Below are 24959 nucleotides of genomic sequence, written 5' to 3' on the forward strand. Positions count from 1 at the left end.
CCAAATAAAAACAGAAGACAGAGGGAAGGAAGGTACTGGTGTCTGGAAGGTTAGATGTTCTAGCAGGGCTATCGGGTGTTCTAGAACTTGGGATGGTGAGATCATTCAGGATGGGCAGGGAGGAAGAGTCGAAGGAGGAGGAGGAAGTTATCCGAAAACACAGAGAAACAACTTTACTATGCAAGATAGGGGAGGAGGGGCAGGAGGGGGAGGAGGGGCAGGAGGGGCAGGACGGGCAGGAGGGGCAGGAGGGGGAGGACGGGCAGGAGGGGGAGGAGGGGGAGGAAGGGCAGGAGGGGGAGGAGGGGCAGGAGGGGGAGGAGGGGGAGGAGGGGCAGGAGGGGGAGGAAGGGCAGGAGGAGGAGGAGGGGCAGGAGGGGGAGGACGGGCAGGAGGGGGAGGAAGGGCAGGAGGAGGAGGAGGGGCAGGAGGGGAGGAAGGGGAGGACTGGGGTCACGGATCATGGTCTTGTGATGCATGCCTTGTGTCTGACTGTATGTGAGATACCAGACACTATATTACATGACATTTGACAAATTCTGTCTCCTGTGTTTTCTTAATTTACTTTCATTTGACAGGTGTTAGTGTGTGTGCGCTTCTAGTGTGGACACACACGTGCAAGTTCAAGTCTTTTATTGTCAGATGCACAGAACAACACAAGGTCAGACTGGGCACTGAAATGCAGTAGGCTTATACAGTATATACCTATAAAATTCAGTAGGCTTATACAGTATATACCTATAAAATTCAGTAGGCTTATACAGTATATACCTATAAAATTCAGTAGGCTTATACAGTATATACCTATAAAATGCAGTAGGCTTATACAGTATATACCTATAAAATGCAGTAGGCTTATACAGTGTATACCTATAAAATGCAGTAGGCTTATACAGTGTATACAGACACACACACATTCTGGTGTTCAATTGACTGATATATCTGGTGGTTTTAGAATATTGATAATGTCATTAATAAAGTAACGGGAATAATAAAGGTAGGTGTCAAGTGATCATCATCAAGAATATTACCATTTAATTCATTAATTAAAAATAAAGATTTTTTTAAGTTCAAAGGTAATCACTAGTTTGGACTTTGCCATGCACTTTGCTATCAGGTCTAATGGGCTGTTTAATTACTGCTGTAGGGGTCTCTCTCTCTCACTCTCTCCCCAATCTCCCCCCCTCTCTCTCCCTCGCTCTCTCTCTCTCATTCTCTCTCACTCTCTCTCTCCCCAATATCTCCCCCCTCTCTCCTGTCTCTCTCTCTCCTGTCTCTCTCACTCTCTCACTCTCTCTCCCCCCAATCTCCCCCCCCCCCTCTCTCTCGCTGTCTCTTTCTCTCTCTCTCAGGGGCTGTTATTCGCGGACTGCGACTCAGGAAGCAACATTAACTTTTTGGCTCATGAAAATAAAACAATTATCAGATTATTATTTTTTTTTTTTATTGCAACTTGTCTATAAAGCCTGAAATGTAATTTTTTTTATGAACTTGGATTTTGAAAGAAGATAGTTTGGGGGAGCTCAAAGTGAGGTTTCTTTGCTGCATGGTTTGTTATGAAGTTAACGGCATTTACCGGAACATTCGGTACATTTCCTGCTGTCGAACAAAGGAGAAGATAGGAAGCGCCTTTCGCCATGCCAGCTGAGCTCGTGAGTGACGGTGAGGGAGACGCGGGAACTAAGAAGAACTGAACTTACGGAGTTTACGCGCATGGAGAAGTCGATGCATCATGTTTGAACTCGTGCGGAGTGACGTTGGACTAAGGACAGAAAACAGTTAGTGTAACATTTTACGGTCCCGGTACCAGCGCGTGGATCGGTTCGGGATGAAGCTGTTTAACAGGGGCATGATGATGCTCTTGACGACGGCGGGGGCGTTTTCCGCCTTCAGTCTCATGACCATCGCGGTTGGGACCGACTACTGGCTCTACTCGCGTGGGTGTGCCGGTCCAAGGGCGGGAGCGACAACGAGACCATCCGCAAGAACGAGGAGGTGATGACCCACTCCGGTCTGTGGGCGCACGTGCTGCACGGAAGGTGAGATTGGAACGGGCACTTGCGTTAAGTTGCTAAGAAGAAGTTTACCGATGATCACTTTGATCATTACTACGTTAATTCACGCGACAACCATGAGTTTGACCATGATCCTGCATGAGTGGGGTTACCGCTATAGTGGTGATTGTCTACAGGTGCGTGTACATGACACACACACCGATTCTCTGTTACATGACCCTCTGGCTCCAGTGTGTGTGTGTGTGTGTGATAGAGAGAGAGGCTGGAGAGAGAGAGAGGCTGAGGTTGGAGGAGGAGAGAGAGGAGGCTGGGGAGAGAGAGGGAGGCTGGAGAGAGAGAGGCTGGGCTGGAGAGAGAGAGAGGCTGGGAGAGAGAGAGAGGCTGGGAGAGAGAGAGGCTGGCAGTGAGAGAGGCTGGCAGTGAGAGAGAGAGAGAGAGAGAGAGAGAGAGAGAGAGAGAGAGAGAGAGAGAGAGAGAGAGAGAGAGGAGGCTGGGAGAGAGAGGGAGGCTGGGAGAGAGATAGGCTGGATAAAGAGAGGCTGGGAGTGAGAGAGAGAGAGAGAGAGAGAGAGAGAGAGGCTGTGTGACCTACCAGTGAGGCATCAAAATGGTTTACCGGGTAATGAAGCATTCTGCCTGGGAGAGAACGTCAATCCCAGCTGAGAGAGTGTGTGTGTGTTCAGGATCACAGTTCATTAACAGCTTTGAACTTTTGTTTATTAAACCGCTTTTGATTTCTTTGCCCTTTTTATCCTCTATAAAAAAACTAATATGTGTTCCTTCCTTCCTTCCTTCTTTCATCCTTCCTTCCTTCCTTCTTCCCTCCCTCCCTCCCTCCCTCCTCCCTCCCTCCCTCCCTCCCTCCTCCCTCCCTCCCTCCCTCCCTCCCTCCCTCCCTCCCTCCTCCCTCCCTCCCTCCCTCCCTCCCTCCCTTCCTTCCTTCCTTCCTTCCTTCCTTCCTTCATCACCCCTCCCTCCCTCCCTCCCTCCGGTATTAGCTGTATAGAAGAACACATCTCCAGTTGTGTGTTCAAAGACAACAGCAGGAATGAAAGAAGGAATGGGGTAAGAGGAGGGAGGGAGGAGGGAGGGAGGGAGGGAGGGAGGGAGGGAGGGAGGGAGGGAGGGAGGGAGGGAGGGAGGGAGGGGGAGGGAGGGAGTGTTCAGACAGGGTCAGAACATACAGGCACTGTAACCTTCAGATGTTTCAACTCTCAACCACAGCTGCTGGGTTAGTGGCCATCAGACCAAAGGCTGGTGTGTGTGTGTGTGTATGGTGTGTATAGTGTGTGTGTGTGTTTGATTGGTGTGTATGGTGTGTGTGTGTATGGGGTGTGTGTGATTTGCGTGTATGACGTGTGTGTGTGATCGGTGTGTATAGTGTTTGTGATTGGTGTGTATGGTGTGTGTGATTGGTGTGTATGGCGTGTGTGTGTGATCGGTGTGTATAGTGTGTGTGATTAGTGTGTTTGGTGTGTGCCTGTGATCGGTGTGTATAGTGTGTGTGTGTGACTGGTGTGTATGGTGTGTGTGTGATTGGTGTGTATGGTGTGTGTGTGTATGGTGTGTGTGTGATTAGTGTGTATGGCATGTGTATGTGTATGGTTTATGTGTGTGTATGGTGTGTTTGGTTGTGTTGAAGTCACCACTAAAAGGCAAGCGTGCCTCAAGGGTTTGTCTGCGGCCCAAAATAAACCTTGTTTTGTGGGACGTGATCAGGATTGTCCTGCCTGTTGACCTAGCAGCTCCACAATCAGCCTGTCTTATTCAGACAAGGTTAGCATCTGTTAGCTTACATGCTAGCAGTGAGCATCAACCCCCTTTGATTTGTTGATGAGTCATGTTAGCATAGCGGCTACGCTAATCAGATTGGTCTCTTCTTCTGTGGTATTTAAAGTGCTATTAATATTGGGTGTCCTCTTCCTCGTTGGTGTCCATTGTGTTGGAAACATAAGCTGGTCACAGGGGGCAGCCTGGACTGAATTAGCACTGTAACCATGGTGAAAACACAATCACATGATCGATATTGGTAAATCGATACAGCTCCAGGGGGGCATGGCAGAACCACGTGTACTTCACACACACACACACACACACACAGACACACACACACACACACACACGTGTACATACAGTACACACATACACACACTTAAACACACATACCCATCAACACATACAGACCTCACACATAAACATATGTGCCACAGACATAAACACATGTTCAATGTGTGTGGGTGTGTGTGTGTGGGTGGGTGTGTGTCCACAGGCACATTCCGAGGTGTGTGTAAGGACATCGACCACTTCCAGGAGGATGCAGACTATGAACAAGATGCTGCAGAGTATTTACTGCGTGAGTACACACACACACAACCACACACCCACACACCTACACACCCACGCACACAGTTCTATACTTGTGCCAGTGGCGTCACATAAGCAGGTGATGTCATACACCCGAGGGTGATCAATATGAAGAAACAGCTGCTCTCTCTCTCTCCCTCTCTCTCTCTCTCTCCCTCTCTCTCTCTCTCTCTCTCTCTCTCTCTCTCTCTCTCTCTCTCTCTCCCTCTCTCCCTCTCTCTCGCTCTCTCTCTCTCTCCCTCTCCCCTCCCCAGGTGCTGTGCGTGCGTCTAGTCTCTTCCCCATCCTCAGTGTGGCTCTGCTGTTCCTGGGGGGGGTGTGTGTGGCGGCCAGCGAGTTCTACAAGAGCCACCACAACGTCATCCTCAGTGCAGGCATTCTGTTCGTCTCTGCTGGTCAGCTCACACACACATACACAGACACATACACAGACACACACAGACACATACACAGACACACACAGACACACACATAGAACAACCCCCTCAAACAAAGGTGGACTCATTTTTGTTTTGCAGACCAAGGTCAACTGTTTTGTTTTGGAACATTAACCTCCGCCCTCCCCCTCCGCCCTCCCCATCCCCCTCCCCCCCCCCCCCCCAGGCCTCAGCAACATCATCGGCATCATCGTCTACATATCGGCCAACTCAGGCGACCCGTCGCAGAGCGACAGCAAGAAGAGCTACGCGTACGGCTGGTCCTTCTACTTCGGGGCGCTCTCCTTCGTCCTGGCCGAGATGGTGGGCGTGCTGGCGGTCCACGTCTTCATCGAGCGTCACCGTCGGTTACGCACGTGCGGCCGCCCCTCGTTCACCAAGCCGGCCCTCTACCGGAGCTCCTCCTCCTACTACCGCAAACCGCTACTACGGCAACCGCCGACGCTCCAGTTACCGCAGCAACGCCGACCAGTCACCGCGGGTGCTGCTACTCCGCGACCCACTGTCGTCGACGGCGTCGGTGAAGGCGAAGGCTGCCGGCGTTGCCGGGGAGACGACAGTCGCCGGGGCAGAGTTTACGATGTACTCTCTGGCCCCGCCCCTCTCAGAAGCGAAGACAAACGCAGCGCCACCAAACAGTATGGCCGCTGTCGCCGGGGCGATGGAGGCTGGAAGGAGCTTCCTGTCCACTCTCAAAAACAAAGAGGTGTTGCTTGGCAACGCCCCCAACAGGAGAACCACGCCAGTGTGATGGAGAGGAGGAGGAGAGATGGAGAGTGGGACTGAGGGAGAGGAGGAGGAGAGATGGAGAGTGGGACTGAGGGAGAGGAGGAGGAGAGATGGAGAGTGGGACTGAGGGAGAGGAGGAGGAGAGATGGAGAGTGGGACTGAGGGAGAGGAGGAGGAGAGATGGAGAGTGGGACTGAGGGAGAGGAGACAGAGAAAATAGAACTTACATGTAGAACATACATGGACCAAAACATGCATGGAGAAACATACATGGACAAGAACATACATGTAGAACACATAGGCCAGAATAGATATGACCCAGAACATATGTGTAGAACATACCTGCGTCGACCCTGTAGAGTTTATGGGTGTCCTGCGTCTCTTCCCACTAGTTGTTGCTTGTCATGACATTGTTGAAATACTATTTGAAACACTTTCAAATACTTCCTCTGTTTCCTCCTGTGTCCACCTGTTGGGTTAGGAAACAGTCCATTGGTTGAGCTGACAGACAGACTTGGCCAATCAAAGCACAGATACCTGGCAGTTATTTGACCTTTGACCCTAAAGATGTATGTGTGTGTGTGTACAGGGGTCTGGTTATAAAGTACAGTGTCTGTGTGTGTGTGTGTGTGTGTACATACAGAGGTGTACAGAGATCAGACCCCCTGTTCCATAAAGGCCGCTCAAAAAAGTTGGACTTAAAGTCCCAAACCTGACTTGAATTAGGCTACTGTTAACAATTATGTAGCTATAATTATACTGAGATAATGTAGATTGAGATATAGGTCTATATGCCTGATGCCTAAACATTTGAAATCACAAACTACCATATAGCCATACGTTTAACGTAGGCTCTGTAGGTTTGTATCATTCTGAAATCATTGGTCATCATTGTTTAACGCATTTAATGTATTTAAGTTGATTTTCTATAAATTCAGCCTCATATTGAACTGAGGGAGAATGAGAATGTCCGAGGTAAATCATCGTTTTCCCGACAACACAGGCTAAGCCTGACAGTTAACCTGCCCCGGATCAGGCTAGTTTCACAGCATAAGTTACCATAGTAACTGAGTTCGAACTATGTTGAGCTGTCTTTATAGAACCGTATGAACTAGAAATGAGTCAGACTAACTGACATAAGCCTGGCTCATTCGGTAAACTGGCTTTATGGAACAGGCCTCTGGTTGTGAGATGCAGCACACTCACACGTCTGTCCCAATCACAGTGTTTCTGTTTACAATAAATAAATAAACAAAGAGTCGCGTTGTTGTTGACACCTGATCATCTGATCCTATCAGAGCAGCTCTGTGGAACTCACTCCAACACACTCACATGAACACACACTCACATACACACAGTGCCGGTCCTAGCACATTTGGCGCCCTAGGCAAGATTTATCAACAGCCCCTAACAACCCCCCCCCCCCCGGGTGCGCTACTCTGTATGACTTGGCGCCCTCTGCTGGTGGTGCGGGACGATTCAGAAATGGGTGCCGCCGCCCTCTTCATACCGCCCGCCCGAGGCAGCTGCCTATGTCACCTATGCCTATGACCGGCCCTGCATACACACACACTCACACACACTCACACACACACTCACACACACTCACATAAACACACGAATACACACAAACACACGCACAGACGGAGAGAGAGTTTATTATGTTTGTAAGGATGACGGAGAGAGAGACTGTGTGTCGGGGAGGTGTTCTGATGTGTGAACACACACCTGCCTCACTCTGTCTCAGGTGGGGCAGGCTAGCTGGAGGTCAGGACAACAAACAAACAACAACAACAGATGTTGAATCATATTTAGGTGTAAAGAGGTTTATCAGAGTAAACCAAGACAGAAAGAGGTGTGTGCAGACCACAAGGATACATAATAGAAATAATATATTTTATTGTATAGAAAAGTGTATGTATATATAAATTAAATACAAATAAATACATAAAATGTAATTTTAACAAATAAACAAAAATGTGAGTTTTTTGATTAACTCTTGACCCTGTAGAATTTCACAATTGAGTTGATTTGGGCGTCAACTATAATCTCAGCCGTTCAGATCCTCAGCTCCGATAGCGAATTACTTCTTCACGTCGCCAGGGGGCGTCAAATCCTGGGCTCCACTCAACGACAAACAGATTCAAGAAAAAAGAAAAAAACTCTATTTCCGGTTCCGGCACAGTTCTGTCCGAGGCCTCCATGTTAAAGACAACGAGGAACAACGGGAAGACCGCCGAAATGGAATTTATGGATTTAGACACCGAAAAACATCTTCGGTATCTCTAGCGACCGCCACCTGGACAACAATAGTTAAATAGTAGTTCTGAGAAGAGGGCTTTGCTAGTCGGTTGCCTAATTTGCTTATTTTAGTAGCTAACTGGCTAGTTAGTCAAGCAAGCTAAGCTAGTTAGCATCGGGGAATCATCTTTGTTTTTATTTTGAGTGGTAGAAATTCAGACAGGCCGTTGAGGCGTTTTAAAGTAGGTGGCCACGTTTGTAGAGGATTTCGAAATATATACCTATTTCTGTATGGACTACGAACCAGGAAATGATCTTTGAGGACTTTTGCGTTTGTGTCCGTGGATTATCTGTTTTATGACCGAAGCCTTTGGACTGCGCAACACGGACAGCGAAACGCGAAGGACGCTCGCGGCCTCGCCGCTCAAGGTGGCGAAAGGCCCGTGCTTCCGCAATAAACATTTTGTGACTCTCTTGATCCGATTTCCTTAATGGACACGTCTGGAAATATGATTTTCTTGTGATTCATTCGGACTTTGATTCTGAAGGACTGCTTAAAGCTACGGACTGTTAGTATTCGTGCAAAGTGCCAGACCAGTTTTGGCGTTTTGGGCACCAGGTCACGAGGACTGTAGTTGCATTTGTCTCCCTAGCACAGCAGCAATCTTGTCCCAGCATGTTGCGTGTGCCTCCCTCTATTCTGACAGAATGTGAGAGGGGATGTTTGACAGTTACCTAATATATTGACAAGTCAAAATACTGACCCCCACCCCCCTACTCCTTCTAGTTTTGACATTTAACTTGATCTAACGTTATCTTGTTTTGTTTTTTTCTTGTCTAAGTTGAGTAAGTGCTTAGTGGTGTGAAAATGTCGTGTGTTCACTATAAATTTTCTTCCAAACTGGACTACAACACCGTCACATTCGACGGCCTCCACATCACGCTGAGCGAGCTCAAGCGGCAGATCATGGCCCGCGAGCGGCTCAAGGCCACTGACTGCGACCTGCAGATCACCAACGCACAGACGCGGGAAGGTAACTACGGCAGCACGCTCCAAAATATAGGATATAAATATTAACATATTTTGCACAAACACAACTATGTATTTCCGTGCTTGATTTTACGTAGTTTATCGATGTAGTGTGATGACCATTGTGACCGTCTTAAAGTTTTTTGTTTTGTTGTGTAAGCTCCAATCAAACGCACCTTTAAAACCTCTAGACTCGCTGGTGTGAGATACGCTGCACCCCCCGTCCTCTACCTGTCGTACCTACACCCGTAACGCAGACAGCAGAGTTTAGTAAGTCATTGTGCCTAACCTGTGTGTATTGTGTGTGCACACAGAGTACACTGATGAGGAAGCCCACATACCCAAACACTCGTCCGTGGTCGTCAGGCGCACGCCCATCGGTGGCGTCAAACCTGCAGGCAGAACGTTCATTGTGTAAGTATGACATCACTGACCACACATATGACATCACTGACCACGCGTATTACATCACTAACCACATACAATATATGCCAATAAGATGAACAAACACTTTAGTGTTTAAATTACACTAGTAGTTGCTGAACTGTGTGTTAACCTTCTCCCTCCCTCTCTCCTCCCTCCCTCTTTCTCCCCTTCCCTCCCTCTCTCTCCTCCCTCTCTCCTCCCTCTCTCCTCCCCCCTCCCTCTCTTCTCCCCTCCCTCTCTTTCCTCCAGTGATCGTTCTGACACAGCCGTGGATCTTCCAGACTCGTATGTAAACCCCACTCTCATTGGCTCTTTAAAAGTGTTTCCTCTGTCATACGCCCCCTGATAGGCTAGCTCTTACTGTAGCCGGCCAACAGCCAATAGCAGCACACTATTGAAACTGTGGGTTATTCTGTGTACAGCTGGTTAATTTATCATGAATATTCATGAGCTCTTGCGCCAGGTTGGCCGGCCTAAGCTGTTTCCTGTTTGTGTAAACGTGTTTTTATCTGACATGTGACTTGTGTTGAATGTTTTGATTGGCAGATCACTGAAATGTCATTGACTGTGTCACTTTACTGGTTGTATTTCATATTGAAATGGTCCAATGGGAAAGCCTCTTCTAAACTGGCTGAACAGTGATTGGTTGATAATGGTTTATAATGTAATAATAATATTTTTTATGGTGATGATTTTACATGATGAATCCTTATGTTTGTTTTCTATGAAAACTGGTTTTTCTTTTATCGTAACATTGAGTGAGTTTGTGACTGTAATTTGAAATAACACTAATGCTCAATGACTTGGGTGTATGTGAGATTGTATTTGAGAGTGAGGTGTGTGAGATTGTGAGAGAGTGAGGTGTGTGTGAGATTGTGTTTGACAGAGGTGTGAGATTGTGTGGGAGTGAGGTGTGTGTGTGTGGGAGTGAGGTGTGTGTGTGTGTGAGAGTGAGGAGAGTGAGGTGTGTGTGTGTGTGAGAGTGAGGTGTGTGTGTGTGTGTGTGTGTGTGTGAGAGTGAGGTGTGTGTTTGTAAGTCCCAGGCTCCCCACCCTCATGTAGTTCCTCTGAACATGGGGCTGCCCTGGTCCCTTCTGCCCCAGCCTGATGCTGGCCTGGCTGATGTGAGCTCTGTCATGGTTGTAGATGCTGCAGCTCACTGGAGAGTCTCTCTGGGAAGCCCAGCTGAGAACTGCCTTTAAATGGACAGTGTTGTTTGTTTGGCGATTCAAACGGGGAAAAGACAAATAAACAAATAAATATCTAAACAATGATAATGGTAACAATGACAACAGTGAATGATGTTTTATGACGTCACAGAGATCTTTTATGACATCACTGCCTGTAGTCTGTTTTTCTGCTATTATGACATCACAGCTGACATGGGACCTACATGACGGTTCCGCGGTTACCGCGGCGACAGTGCCGTTTGTTGTGTGCTCTGCTGTAATCCTGCAGAAGTGTCAATAAAGCTTTGGTTGTGTTCAGAGTGAGAACCGTGCAGCAGACCCTGTGTGTTCCCTTCACAGCACGCTCCTGTCCTGCCATCGCCATGACGATGACGAAGAGTGTACACCCGACCAGCCCCCACTGCCCCCCCCCCCCCTGTTCCTGTAGACCCGCTTGTGTATAGTAGTTCAGCTCCTGTCAGAAGAACATAATGCTCGGCCCCCCCAGCAGGGTTGGGCTGGGTCTCATTTCCTAGAAGAGGCCCCCTCCCCCCTGACCCTTACTTCCTCCCCTCCACCCTCACAGCTGCAGGTGCTGAAGGAGGGGGGAGGTGATGGGGACGAGAGGAAGCTTCTCCTGTGGAAGGAAACCCATCCCAGGGGAGGAGAGGGGGGAGGGGGGTAGAGAGTGAGATGGAGGATAGAGGCAGAAGGAAGAGAGAAGAGGAGGGAGAGAGGGGGAGAGAGGCTAGGGGGGGCGAGTCTCAGAACTCTGCCCTTGGTTCCTCGTCTCCGGTTCCCTTGGCAACAACTCCTCGGTCTCCTTCACCACGAGGAGGCAAGGGACCAACGAGAGACTTCTGAGACTCAGCCCAGAATGCAGGAAGCCCTCGTGACAGATCCTACGCTCAGCCCTAAGTTGTGTCCTTGCCTCCTACACCCTGGCTCCTTCTCCTTAACCCTTTAATGTTCTGATTCCTCTTCAGACGGACTCCTCTCCATCTATGTCTCTGGCACAGCTATCCAAGGTACTGTGTGCGTGCGTGTGTGTGCTCGTGATGTTTTGGAAGAGCTGCACTGAATGTATCACTTCTGAACTGTTGTTTCCTCCTCTCACCTCTCTTCTCATCCCTCCACTCTCCTCCCTCTCTCCTCCTCTCACCTCTCTTCTCATCCCTCCACTCTCCTCCCTCTGTCCTCCTCTCACCTCTCCTCATCCCTCCACTCTCCTCCCTCCACCTCTCACCTCTCCTCATCCCTCCACTCTCCTCCTCTCACCTCTCTTCTCATCCCTCCACTCCTCCCTCTCTCCTCCTCTAACCTCTCTTCTCATCCCTCCACTCTCCTCCCTCCACTCCTCCTCCCCCTCTAACATTCTACTTCCCTCTCCCTCCCATTCCTCCTTGCTCCTTCACTCATCCCTCTATCCTCCTTCCCTCTCCTCACCCCTCTCCTCATCCTTCCTCTTATCTTTCCTCCTCCCTCCTGCGTTTCAGACAGCTAACCTAGCTGAGGCCAACGCTTCTGAAGACGACAAGATCAGAGCCATGATCTCTCAGTCCAACCACGACTACGACCCCATCTAGTCAGTACACTCACACACACACTCACACACACACACACACACACACACACACTGTAACCTCAGTGCATGTCTGATTGCAACCTGTGTGTCTGTGTCTCCTTAGTTACTCCAAGAAGGTGATTGGCCCTCCTCCAGCTCACTACACCTGCTTCCGCTGTGGCAAAGCTGGGCACTACATACGACACTGCCCCATGCAGATGGTACGTACGCGTGGGTGTGGTGTGTGTGTTAAAGGTCAACAATTCTTGCTCCTGTCCTAGCCTGCAGACCCCAGCCCTGTATGGCTTCGATCCTGATCACATCTGACTCTTGACTGTGGGTGTGTGTGTGTGTAGGATAAGAGTCTGGAAGGCCCCAAGCCAGTCAGGATCAGTAAGGGGATTCCTCAGAGCTTCATGGTGAAGGCTGAGCCGGGGAGCAAGGGAGCCATGCTGACCAGCACTGGAGAATATGCCATCCCTGCTATAGACGCGTGGGTCTCTCTCTCTGTCTCTCTCTCCCACTCTCACTTGACCACCTATGCACAGCATGTTTCACGAGATATGAAAGTAATTGGTGCGTGTGTGTGTCTGGTGCGTGTGTGTGTCTGGTGCGTGTGTGTGTCTGGTGCGTGTGTGTGTCTGGTGCGTGTGTGTGACAGCGAGGCCTACGCCCTGGGGAAGAAGGAGCGCCCTCCCTTCGTGCCGCGGGAGCACTCGTCCTCCGAGGACGAGTCTGACCCCATCCCAGACGAGCTGCTCTGCCCCGTCTGCAACGACCTGATGACCGACGCCGTCGTCATCCCCTGCTGCGGCAACAGTTACTGTGACGACTGTGAGACTGTGCACACACACCATGTACATATACACACGCCATATACATGTACACACACACATCATGTACATATACACACCATACATAATACTATGTGTGTGTCTAGGTATCAGGACCACGTTGCTAGACTCGGAGGAACACACCTGCTTCACCTGCAAACAGTCAGATGTTTCCCCCGACAACCTGATCGCAAACAAGTTCCTACGCCAGGTAACACTGCTGGCTGATTCATTCATATGAATTGACTCACATTGATCGGCACTGATTTACATTGATGTTTCTCTCCATCCTCTCCTCCCCTCCTCCATCCTCTCCTCCCTTCCTCCATCCTCTCCTCCCCTCCTCCATCCTCTCCTCCTCCATCCTCTCCTCCTCCATCCTCTCCTCCCCTCCTCCATCCTCTCCTCCCCTCCTCCCCTCCTCCATCCTCTCCTCCCCTCCTCCATCCTCTCCTCCCCTCCTCCCCTCCTCCATCCTCTCCTCCTCCATCCTCTCCTCCCCCCCCACCTCAGGCGGTAAACAACTTTAAAAATGAGTCTGGCTACACCAAGGCTGCACGCAAATCACAACAGTCTGCCCCGCCCCCTTCCCGCCCCCAGCCACTCAGAACCCTCCCTTCACGCCAGCAAGACCCGCTAATGGCTAATACTCGTCAGCAAGATCCGCTATTGGCTAATGTCCGACAGCAAGATCCGCTAATGGCTAATACTCGTCAGCAAGATCCGTTATTGGCTAATGTCCGGCAGCAAGATCCGCTAATGGCTAATACTCGTCAGCAAGACCCGCTATTGGTTAATGCTCGTCAGCAAGACCCGCTATTGGCTAATACTCGTCAGCAAGATCCGCTATTGGCTAACGTCCGACAGCAAGACCCGCTATTGGCTAACGTCCGTCAGCAAGACCCGCTATTAGCTAACGCCTCTCGTTCTCCTGCTGCTAGCCCTCCTCCCCCCCCTGCTGTCATTCAAGCACAAGCCCCGCCCACACAGTCCACTCCTTCAATCGGAGGACTGGATTTTGCTCCCGCCCACCCTGACCCTGCACGCAGCCGGCCTTCCCCGCAACATCCGGCCAATCAGAGCGAGCCTCCTCCACCAGGGTGAGTTTCCATGACGATGTGGATGTTTTGTGTTACATTACATTACATTTACATTTAGTCATTTAGCAGACGCTCTTATCCAGAGCGACTTACAGTAAGTACAGGGACATTCCCCTGAGGCAAGTAGGGTGAAGTGCCTTGCCCAAGGACACAACGTCAGTTGGCATGACCGGGAATCGAACTGGCAACCTTCGGATTACTAGCCCGATTCCCTCACCCCTCAGCCATCTGACACCTTATATGTGTCAGAGAGGGAACATTTTGGTTTGTTTGTAACTGAGTGATGGATTTTTCTTTTCGTATTTATTGATTTGCATAGTCATAGATACATTTATCAATATATTGATTCATTCAGATTAGGGCTGGACGATATAAAAAAAAAAAATGATATCGATGTTGCCAAAATGTTTACGATATTTGATATATATCTCGATATGTTTGCATTTAAATAATAAAATAAACATGATTTTCTTTTGCCCCCATTACAAAACAACAAAAACAATTGAGATAGAACAGCTATTGTTACAAAGTACAAAATGTGTAGTGCAAATTTAAGCAGTTGCCATAACATGGTACGTGCAACTTGACAAAATGGACCTCACATGGAACAATTCATGCAGATGTCCTTATGTGACAGGACAAAAAGAGAGTTCCTGTGCGCGTGCAATTTTCAGTTTGTGTGTGTGTGTGAACTAAGAGGAGCCAGACGGTGATCTTAAAACACAATCAACACGATATTTTCTCATTTTATATCTTCGTCAAAATGATTGCGATATTATCCAGATATATCGCCCAGCCCTTCAGATGCACTTGTATGGATTGATTCATATTTATTGATTCCTGTGTTTTTATTGATGTACTTTATTGATTGATCAGGGAGACAGAAGGACAGACAGCTCGGACTGATAACACTCTCAAGGTACACACACACACACAATCTTATACACACAGACACACACACACTCACACACAAACTTCCGTGAGCCTCTTCTTATGAACTGTGAACAGAATCCTCTGATTGGTTTCCCAGGGCTACCACCTGCCTTTGATTGGTCACCCGCCCCCGGCAAGGCCCTCCCACCAGCCAGGTCATCAGGTCCGCCCCCACAGGGGAGGGGCTAGACTTCCCTGGGAGAGGTACGTAGACATACACTTATACACACACACACACTCATACGTACACACACACACCTGACTGTCTAACCTCTCTCTCTCTCCAGACCTTTCCGACCACCTCATGGCGAGCCCCCCCCTCCCCACCTCCAGCCCCCACCACGCCCCCCGGCCCCCCCTGTCTACCCAGCCCCCTCCCTCTACCCCCCGCCCCCCCCACACCATGCCCCCCCAGGCCTACCCCCCTCCCTACCCATCTGCCCCCGGCCTCCCCCCTCCCCCTCTGGGCTTCCCGCCCCAGGGCCTATACCCCCCCGGCCCCCCTGGCCTGGGCCCCCCTCCCTGGATCGCCCCGGCCCCCCAGCCCCCCCCTGGTCTCCCGCCCCCCTCGCTGGGTGGCCCCCCCCTCTCCAAAGAGGAGTTCTACAGGCAGCGGCGCCACCACCAGGAGGAGTGAGTAACTGCAGCTCCCCAGACACACTGGCTCACCTGTGTGTGCGTGTGTGTGTGTAAACTGTGTGTGTGTGTGTGTGTAAACTGTGTGTGTGTGTAAACTGTGTGTGTGTGTGTAAACTGTGTGTGTGTTGCCAGGACATCTAAGCTTGATGAGTTCACTAAAGACTTCGCCAAGGAGCTGATGAAGTACAGGAACGCCCCCAAGAGACGCAGAAGATCCTACTCTAGGTACACACACTATAATACACACACACTATAATCCACATACACACTGTATGCCCACACTATTCACCCTCCCCCTCCCCCCCCCCCCCCCCCCCCCAGGTCTCGTTCCTACAGCCGTTCTCCCAGCAGGAGTCCGTACTCTCGCTCGCGTTCTCGCTCCTACTCCTACACCCCCTCCCGTTCCCGCTCGCGCTCCTATGGACGCTCCCCCTTCTCCCGCCGCAACGGACGCTCCTACGGGCGCTCACGCTCACGCTCCCGCTCCCGTTCCTACGGTTACCGCCGCTCCTCCGGCTCCCCTCGCTCCCCCGGTCCGTACCGGGGCTGGGACGGGGGCGGGGCCGGGGGGGGCAGCGGGGCAGGGGGCGGGGGCTACCGGTCACGGACTCGCTCCCGGTCTCGGTCCCCTGGAGGGTACCGGAGCCGCAGCCCCGGGGGCCGCAAGCCCCCCCCTCGGGAGCCCCCGCCCTACGACCCCAAAGGTCGTCCTGACCTCAGCCCAGGGGGGAGAGAGAGGTGGGAGAGAGACAGCTACCGCCAGTGGGAGAGGGAGTACAGGGACTGGTACAACAAGTACTATAAGGACTACAAGGACTACGATTCCCACCATGCACCTGTCCACCACCGGAGGGGGGGCAGCCGGGAGCGGGAGAGACTCTCCCCCCAGAGAGATTACTCCCCCCAGAGCCGGGCGAGGAGAGGGGAAAGGGCTCACCTGCCGTCCTCAGGAGCCAAAGATCGCTCGCAGGGCGGGGCTAAGGGTTCGGAGGGAGGGTCTAAAGCGTCCAAGACGAAGAAACTGAAGAAGAGGAGGAGTGGGGAGGAGCCAGACACAACCCACCAATCAGTGGACCGCGGAGACGCCACGCCCGTCAGGGACGAGCCAATGGATGACGTCCCCACGCCCAGCAAAGCCCCGCCCATCTCCACAAAAGCCCCGCCCCAGAAATCATCAGCCAGTAAGAATGCAGCTGTGTCAGGGAAGACCCCGCCCACGCACAGCAAGGCCCAATCAGAGAAGAGCAGGAAGGAGAAGGGGCAGAAGGTGAAAGTGAAGACAAAGGGAGAGAAGACCAAGAAGAAGACTTCGGACAGCGTGGCCAAGAAAAGAGAACCATCCTCCTCTTCCTCACTCGCCAAACCAATCAAAACCTTGAAAACCAAGTCAGGTGACCCTGGCCCCGCCCTCAGCCACGCCCCCCCGAGAAAAGAAAAGGCGAAAAGCGTCGGAAAAGGAGGATTAGGGGGGCCGGGTCTCCTCAAGACCCCTCCCCTGTCCTCCCGCCCCGCCCCCCTCCTCCCCATCCCCCTGCAGCCCCCCTGCGACGCCAGGGGGAGACGGGACATCCCCCTTCTCCCCCATCGCCTCCCCCATCCCACGCTCCCCATCCACACGCCTGGCTCCCCGGCAGAGAAGAGGTGGAGACCTGAGGAGAGGCCCAGCCTCCTGGGGACCCCCCCTCACAAGCTCCGCAGGGTCGAGGGGATGGGAGGAGGAGGCAGGGGGGGAGGGGGAGGAGGAGGCAGGGGGGGAGGAGGAGGAGGATGTATAGGAGAGAGAGGATTATTAGGGAGGGGAGGGGTGTTAGGAATCGGGAGAGGTGGAGAGAGAGGAGGTGTACCAGGAAGGGTTGGTGCAGGAGCGGAGAGAGGAGGAGGAGACAGAGGAGGAGTAGGGAGGCCTGATAGAGGAGGAGCAGATGTGCCGACCCAGAGAGGAGCTGCTCCAGTAGCCCCCCCAGACAGGCCTCTGCTGCTGCCCAGGTCTGGGAGCAGGGAGGCGGGGAGAGGAGAGCCAGACAGGGCCTCCATACAGCCCCTTATGGACCTCCAGGTAGGAAGCAACACTCACGCATACACAGTATGTCCCCCTACAGACTGAGAGTAATGGGTACACAATAGGGGGTATATATATATATATATAAGAATCTTTGTTCATGTTGACTGTTGTTGTTGCTGCAGGTGAAGCCGCTGGGTCAGAGGAGGATCAAGCTGAACAGAGACCTGGGGAGGAAGACCAGCACGGAGGAGAGACCAGCCTCGACCTCTTCACAGAGGCCGGGGGAGAGGCTGGGAGAGAGGCCAGGGGATGGGCCAGCCTCGTCCTCGACCATATCCCCAGCCTCGGAGCCTGGGGACAGGAGAGAGAGACCAGCGTCTGGAGAGAGGAGGGAGAGGCTGGAGGCCACAGAGAGAGGTGGAGCGAGGGAGGAGAGGAGAGAGAGGCCGGGCTCAGGGGAGAGAGGGGTCACGAAGGAGGAGAGGAGAGAGAGAGCAGAGCCCGGAGAGAGGAGAGAGAGACCGTTGTCTGGGGAGAAGAGGGAGAGACCGTCGTCGGGAGGGAGGGAGGAGAGAAGAGCGGGGAGGGAGGGGGGAGAGGAGAGGAAAGTGGGGAGGGAGGGGGGAGAGAGGTCCGGGGGTCTGGGGTTGGAAAGAGTAGCAGTGACCGTGAGAGGAGCGGGGGAGGTGGAGCGGTCGGTGACGGCAGAGGCGAAGGGAGGAGCGGGGGAGGGGGAGAGGTCGGCGGAGGGGAGGGGAGGAGGAAGGAGGTCTGTGTCTCTAGACCGGCTCTCCATCAGAGAGAGATCAGCCATCGCCAAGGAGAGACCAGCAGACCAGTCCCAGGAGAGACCAGTGTCAGGAGGCACTGAGAGGTAGGAGTCCCCTGGTGGCCTGGACATGGCTGCCTGACTGGCTGGTTCTCTTTGTGTAACTGACTGGTTCTTTGTGTGTGACTGACTGGTTTTCCGTGTGAACGGCTGGTTTTCTAGGCCCGTGTCCAGAGAGAAAGCAGCTGGCAAAGAGAGACCAGAGAGGTCGTCCCCTCAGAGAGACCAGCCCGCCCGATCAGGTAAACACACCTCACACTCATAGGGAGAAAATCTCTCTCCTTCTCTCTCCATCTCTCTACTCTCTCCTTCGCTCTCTCTCCATGTCTCCATCTCCTACATCCAGGAGTGCCTCATCTGTTCACTTGACTTCCCCCCCCCTCCCTGCAGCAGACCAGTCCAGTGTGGCGGGGCAGAGTGTGGCGGGGCAGAGTGTGGCGGGGCAGAGTGTGGCGGGGCAGAGTGTAGCGGTGCAGAGTGTGGCAGGGCAGAGTGTGGGGGTGCAGCCCAGGGCTGAGAGGAGCAGAAGGGACCCCAACTCCAGCAGACCAGCCAGCCAGCCCTCCTCCAGGTGGGTGTCTGACCTCTGGATGACCCCTGACCTACTGCTGTGTGTATGGGGGGCTGATTCATTAAGTTGATTATTAATAAAATGTCTCTTTGAATCTGCTGTTCTCTAACCTACCCTGCTGTGCTCTACTGTACTCTACCCTGTTCTACCCTAATCTACTCTCCTGTACCCGGCTGCAGGTGTGCCGAGTCTGGAGTTGAAGGCCAGAGGGGGGCCAGTCCAGTGGCAAGCAGCCCCCCCATACAGCCCCCCCCTCGCTCCAAGTGGGAGAGAGAGGAGCAGGAGGAAGAGGAGGAGGAGAAGAGGTCGGGCTCCACCAGGTCCAGGGGGTCTGGAGGTTCTGCTGAGAATGGCCTGGGATCATCCAATCAGAGAGGAGCTCTAAGGCGGGGCGTGTCTCCTTCTAGAGGGCGGGGCCGGGAGGAAGTATCCAGGGCTGGGGAGAGAGGAGCGAGGGAGGAGAGGAGAGGGGGAGCCAGGGAGGAGGGGAGGAAGGGAGCCAGGGACGAGGGGAGAGGTGGAGTGAAGGAGGAGGGGAGAGGGGGAGTGAAAGAGGAGGGGAGAGGTGGAGTGAAGGAGGAGGGGAAGAAGGGAGCGAGGGAGGAGGGGAGAAAGGGAGCCCGGGAGGAGGGGAGAGGGGGAGTGAAAGAGGAGGGGAGGAAGGGAGCGAGGGAGGAGGGGAGGAAGGGAGTGAGGGAGGAGGGGAAGGTGGGGAGAGAGGTTCCTCAGAGTGAACCAGTCCCCAAACCAGTCACAAAGGCTGAGCCCAGAGGAGCGAGGGAGGAGAGAGGAGGGAGGGAGGGAGGGAAAGAGGAGAGAGGAGCAAGGGAGGAGAGAGGAGCAAGGGAGGAAAGAGGAGGGAGGGAGGAGAGAGGAGGGAGGGAGGAGAGCCAGGGTCTAGAGCCTCGCCGGCAGCGTCTGTGTTCAGACCTCGGCAGGGAGACGGATGAGGCGGCCTTCGTCCCAGACTACAGCGAGGGGGAGGGATCAGAGGTAGAGAAGGGGCGGAGCCTGAGCCCGGCTGCCTCCCACAACTCCTGCCGCAGCCCTGCCTCCCAGAGCCCCGCCCCTAGCAGCGGCTCCGCCTCGCAGGCAGCGACCGGAGCAACCACAGAGAAGAAGAAGAAGAAACACAAGAAGCGTAAAAAGCAGAAGAAGAAGAAGTCGGAGGTGGACCATGACGGGGTGGAACCCAGGGAGCACAAACACAAACACAAGAAGAAGAAAAACAAGAAAAACAAAGAGAAGGAGGGATCGGCGGGAGGAGAGAAAGAGGGAGAGAATGGGAAATGAAAAGATGTGACGTGCGAGCGAGCTAGCTAGCGGATTTAGCCAACGCTGTGCTTGCTCGCTCAACCAGGCTAGCTAGCGTTAGCTTCACTCAGCGTTTAGCTAACTGCCTGCCCATCCAGACTGCACAGAAACCAGGACATAGCTAGCTGGCTAACTAGTGTTAGCATAGCTACAGTGAGCTAATGTGTAAGGGGGAGGTTATTACTGCAGAGGTTAAAAAGGTTTTTAGGAGAGAAAGAACAACTGTCCCCCCTTCTCTGTGACTGTCTTGATACTGGAAATGTAATGTGAAATCTGAATGTTGTTTCTTTTGTATAGGCGATGGGGGGGGGGGGGGTTTATACAAACATGAAAATCTCATCTTTTGAAAAACAGTCCAACATTTTAACAATTCTGTTTCAGTTTCTGCAAGTTTCAACCGGTTTCAGCAAACTGGCGTCATGCTACTCAGGACTCTGGCTTAAGAGAGGAGAGCGAAGGGGGCATGAGGTGGGGGAAGTGGTGGTGGTACTGTTCAGACAACCAACTGTTATGTACATTTTTTCTTAAATAAAAAGGTTGGGTTTTTTTTGCCTTGAAGTTGAAAGGTTTGCTGTCTGGTTTTCCTTAAAATGGGTTCAGTTGTAGATTAACAGTTCTGTAGGTGTGTGTTCACAAACAGTCTCTGCTTCACCTTTTTACGTACACAGGGTTCCCGTGGGGTCTTAAAAAGTCAAAAATTCAGAACTTTAAATTTAAGGCCTTAAAACGTCTTCAAAACTGCCAGATTTTCATCCGAGGTCAGGTTTCATTTAGTCTGGTCTAAAAAAGGTTTTACCCTCGTTCATTTCCAGAAACGCAGGCTGCGGTTCTGAATCTGGAAAGTAGCAAAAAAGTATCTAGTCGTAGCCTACAAAGCGGAGCTCTAGAGTCCAGGATTCAAATTGTGTGTGGGGGTGGGGGGGGTTGACCCCCATAATTAAGACTTGGACCCCCCCCAAACAAGGTAAAAACAACAGGTTGGGCGGGTTGATACATTTATATATATCGTTCTTACCTGTAATCGTTATTACTTTATGCCCTGGAGAAGAAGCTGCCCCCTTCCGATTATCATTGTATAATTCGCACTCTGTTTCTAACCAAACCATACTAAAGATAATCTTCCTGAGATTAACAAGCATTTGGTGGAGAGGATAGACGATATTTATGAAACTGTATGAATGTGAAGTCCCACATCTCACATGACCACAATATAACTTTTAAGTTAAAATAAAAAATTTGAAATTGGGATTCGAACTCAGGCTGTTGTGGTACTGCACCAGCATGTCTGAAAGAGCACGCACACTAACCCAGTGAGTTAACAGGGGAGCCCTGCTTTATTATGGTTTTCTGACACCCCAACTCTGCAGGTTGTTACAACTAGATAGTTCAATGTCAAATTTTAGGTTGAGTGGGGATTGCTATGATCCCTGATAGCTCAGTGGTTAAGGATGTGGGCTACTGAGTGAGGGTCTTGTGTTCAAATCTGTCTGAAGGATCTTCTTACAGCTACATTTTTGCTCTTGGACTTATAAATAAAACTGATAAAAGGTAAATGTATTTTTAGACTCTTGGTTGAGCCTTTCCTGGTGGGACAGTTGGGAGAGGGGATCTGAACAGTTGGGAGAGGGGATCTGGACAGTTGGGAGAGGGGATCTGAACAGTTGGCAGAGGGGATCTGAACAGTTGGGAGAGGGGATCTGAACAGTTGGGAGAGGGGATCTGAACAGTTGGGAGAGGGGGTCTGAACAGTCGGGGGTGCGCTGCGGTTACAGGGATCTGGGCCCACGGATGTGTTTGGCAGTACGCTCCGTGCTGGTTTTGAACCCAGGTCGTTGTGGTGTAGGCCTTTGTTCGCAACGTGTTCGATAGCTAGTGCTAGTTAGCTAGCTTTTTTTCGTCTAAAAAATTACTTATTTAGCATAAATTTTAACAGACCGGGAAGGCAACACGTATAATGTTCTACCTGCGCTCGTTGCTGTCTCAGGAATGTCGAAAGAGTGAAAACTTAAAATCGTTTTTTAATTGTTTTAAATAGGCCTAAATACAAAAAATATAAAATTTATGCTTTTTCAATTACTACATTCATTGTTATTTTTTTTATTTTTTTTTTCTTTGATTTGAATATTTTTTTGGTAATGCGTTGTGTAGGTCTTACATTTCAATCTTTATGGTCTTAAAATGTCTTATAAAAGGTCTTATATTTGACTTACTGAAACCTGCAGGAACCCTGACACACACACTAACCAACCAACAACAACTGATAAGCACTCTTTCCCCGCCTCTCAAACAGCATGGATTTATAGAACTTGTTTTATTCAAAATTAAGTAAAGTTTTTACGCAAAAAATGAAACACGTCTTCATAAAAGTGCCAAAATCTCATAACAACAGTAGAAATATGTCTGGCTTGAAAGAAGCTACATTTACATCAGTAGATTCAAGGGTGCAGCTCAGTTTAGAGCATTTGACTGCAGGTGAAAAGATCACAGGTGAAGAGATGGCAGGTTCAAATCCCCCTGTACACCTCTGGATGACAGTGCACGTTAACACATCACATCCTGTAGAAGAAGTTCCTGTCCAGAGGTCACGGTTCAGAAGCGTGTGTGTGTGTTTCAGCTAAGCAGTCCAGCTTTTCTCCAGATCCACCAGCTCCATGCCCTCACAGTAGGACCTCGGCCTTGAGGACCTCACCTGCACACACACACACAGCACCATCAAAAACACACACACACACACAGCACCATCAAAAACACACACAGCACCATCAAAAACACACACACACAGCACCATCAAAAACACACACACACAGCACCGTCCGAAACACAAACCCAGATGCGTACCTGCCGCGGGGCTGTCCTGTGATTGGCCAGCTGCTGCAGCAGGGGAAAGGGTGTCCACTGGATGGGCTCTATGGGCCAGCTGCACACCGACAGGTCGCTGGCCTTCCCTGAGTCCAGCACACACTCCCCCAGACTGGCCTCGCTCCCCGCCCAGCCGTACTGGGAGCTGGGGCGCAGAACACACACACGGAAGGATCACTGGTTTTGTGTGTGTGGATACATTACATTACATTTAGTCATTTAGCAGACGCTCTTATCCAGAGCGACTTACAGTAAGTACAGGGACATTCCCCAAGTGCCTTGCCCAAGGACACAACGTCAGTTGGCATGACTGGGAATCGAACTGGCAACCTTTGGATTACTAGCCCGACTCCCTCACCGCTCAGCCAACTGACTCCGCATAGTAAACATACATACCTATGTTTACTTGTATGTATGGATGTATGCTTCTGTTTACGTGTATATAGGTACATACCTGTGTGTGTGAGCGTGTGTGTGTGTGTGTGAGTATGTGCCACCTGTGAGGGTAAACGGTGTTCAGCCGCATCCCGTTGCTAGGGCAGGTGGAGGCGAGCGAGAGCGTGTCGTCGTGGTAACAGCAAGTGCGGTCGAGCGCCCTCAGGTGCAGCAGCTCGTCGGAGCGAGAGAAGGCGGGATTATCCAGGGAGTCAGCTGACCCCGCCCACGACCGCAGCCAGAACCGACTGGAGAGCTCGTCGAAGTGGTTGAACCTGCGGTAGCTACACACACACACACACACATGCAGAAACACACACACAAGGTGTGTTTACTTTTCTCAGTTTCTTTCTGGCATCAGGACTGATAAAGCCACTTCCTGTTTGCTCACCTCCTGTGTGTGTGTGTGTGTATAAGTGTGTGTACCTGCTGCGTGTCTGGTCCACCTTGGCTTGTATCAGCACGGCTCTGTACCGACGCACTGCTACCATTGCCAAGGCAACCACCACGGTTACCGCGGCCACCAGGGCGCCCAGACACGCCCCCACCAGCTTCAGCCTTGTCATCCTCACGTCACAACGACCACCCATGAACCAGAAGTCATCCCCCACCAGACACCTGGACACACACACACACACACACACACCATGAACCAGAACTCATCCCCGGCCAGTGTGTGTGTGTGTGTACCTGCAGACTGGCCCCTGGTGTGTGTGTGTGTACCTGCAGACCGGCCCCTGGTGTGTGTGTGTGTACCTGCAGACCGGCCCCTGGTGTGTGTGTGTGTGTGTACCTGCAGACTGGCCCCTGGTGTGTGTGGTGGGAGCAGACTCCGTGGTGGTGGCAGTACTGGTGGTGGCAGAGGGAGGAGCAGCTGGCATTGAGGCCTGGCCTGGACACACACTGGTACCCTGGAGGGCAGCTGAGCAGCCATCCACACACACCCTCTTCCACACCTGGGGGAGGAGGGAGGAGGGGGGAGGGGAGGAGGGGAGGAGATACATAAAGAAAACCCGAGAGGGAGAAGACACTGTTAGCTGTTAGCTAATCCAGGGCTCTGTTGCCATGGGTGACGAGTGACATCTGAACTTTCCTGTTGTGACAACATCATCTCAACCTAGACCACCACTAGCAATACACACACACACACCTGACCTCTGACTCACCTCCCACTGTGATGTTTGTCACCTTTGACCCCCGGAAGCTCCTCCCCTCTCTAACAGCCTGGGCCAATCCGGTGCATTCCAGCAGAGACTCCGCCCCCGACTGTCCCAGCCAGGCCAGAGCCCCCACGGTCCTGAACTCCACCAGAATCTGGACCGCTTGGCCACTGGCACACACACACAAGCGTGCACACACACACACGTACACACACATACATTTAAAAATAAACACAGTGGTTTGAAGGGTGAGTTAATATTTGTGAAAAGCCCAAACATAACTATGGATGTAAAAACCCAGTTTGGACC

At 51.7% G+C, this 24959-nt stretch overlaps 3 protein-coding genes and 1 pseudogene across 3 annotated transcripts; 3 read left to right on the top strand and 1 right to left on the bottom strand.

Annotated features, from left to right (window-relative positions):
* The window catches only part of LOC136964981 (phospholipid phosphatase 3-like), a 13194-nt pseudogene extending 6279 nt beyond the window's left edge, over nt 1-6915 (top strand).
* On the top strand, nt 1829-5567 carry cacng3a (calcium channel, voltage-dependent, gamma subunit 3a). Its single transcript, XM_067259758.1, is given in 7 exon segments — nt 1829-1940; nt 1943-2019; nt 2021-2039; nt 4285-4368; nt 4634-4774; nt 4983-5233; nt 5235-5567. Coding segments are annotated over 7 exon segments (1017 nt in total).
* An 833-nt stretch (nt 6916-7748) lies between the features above and the next one.
* Nucleotides 7749-20748, top strand: LOC136964982 (E3 ubiquitin-protein ligase RBBP6-like). Its single transcript, XM_067258959.1, is given in 23 exon segments — nt 7749-8820; nt 9131-9230; nt 9492-9510; nt 11180-11206; nt 11398-11439; nt 11908-11996; nt 12100-12196; nt 12332-12468; nt 12637-12809; nt 12916-13019; nt 13322-13908; nt 14785-14827; nt 14939-15045; nt 15129-15231; nt 15233-15474; nt 15613-15705; nt 15802-17536; nt 17665-18033; nt 18169-18356; nt 18474-18553; nt 18702-18882; nt 19062-19308; nt 19576-20748. Coding segments are annotated over 23 exon segments (5529 nt in total). The 5' UTR covers nt 7749-8654; the 3' UTR covers nt 20176-20748.
* A 1549-nt stretch (nt 20749-22297) lies between these two features.
* On the bottom strand, nt 22298-24200 carry si:ch211-14k19.8 (uncharacterized). Its single transcript, XM_067259112.1, has 5 exons — nt 24181-24200; nt 23917-24108; nt 23553-23774; nt 23035-23200; nt 22298-22885 (listed from the first exon to the last, which is right to left on the bottom strand). Exons 2-5 carry the CDS (start codon nt 24078-24080, stop codon nt 22811-22813), a joined length of 627 nt encoding a protein of 208 aa, XP_067115213.1. The 5' UTR covers nt 24081-24108; nt 24181-24200; the 3' UTR covers nt 22298-22810.
* Between the last annotated feature and the right edge of the window lie 759 nt (nt 24201-24959).

This window comes from Osmerus mordax, chromosome 21 (assembly GCF_038355195.1).
Source record: "Osmerus mordax isolate fOsmMor3 chromosome 21, fOsmMor3.pri, whole genome shotgun sequence".
Classification (NCBI taxonomy): domain Eukaryota; kingdom Metazoa; phylum Chordata; class Actinopteri; order Osmeriformes; family Osmeridae; genus Osmerus; species Osmerus mordax.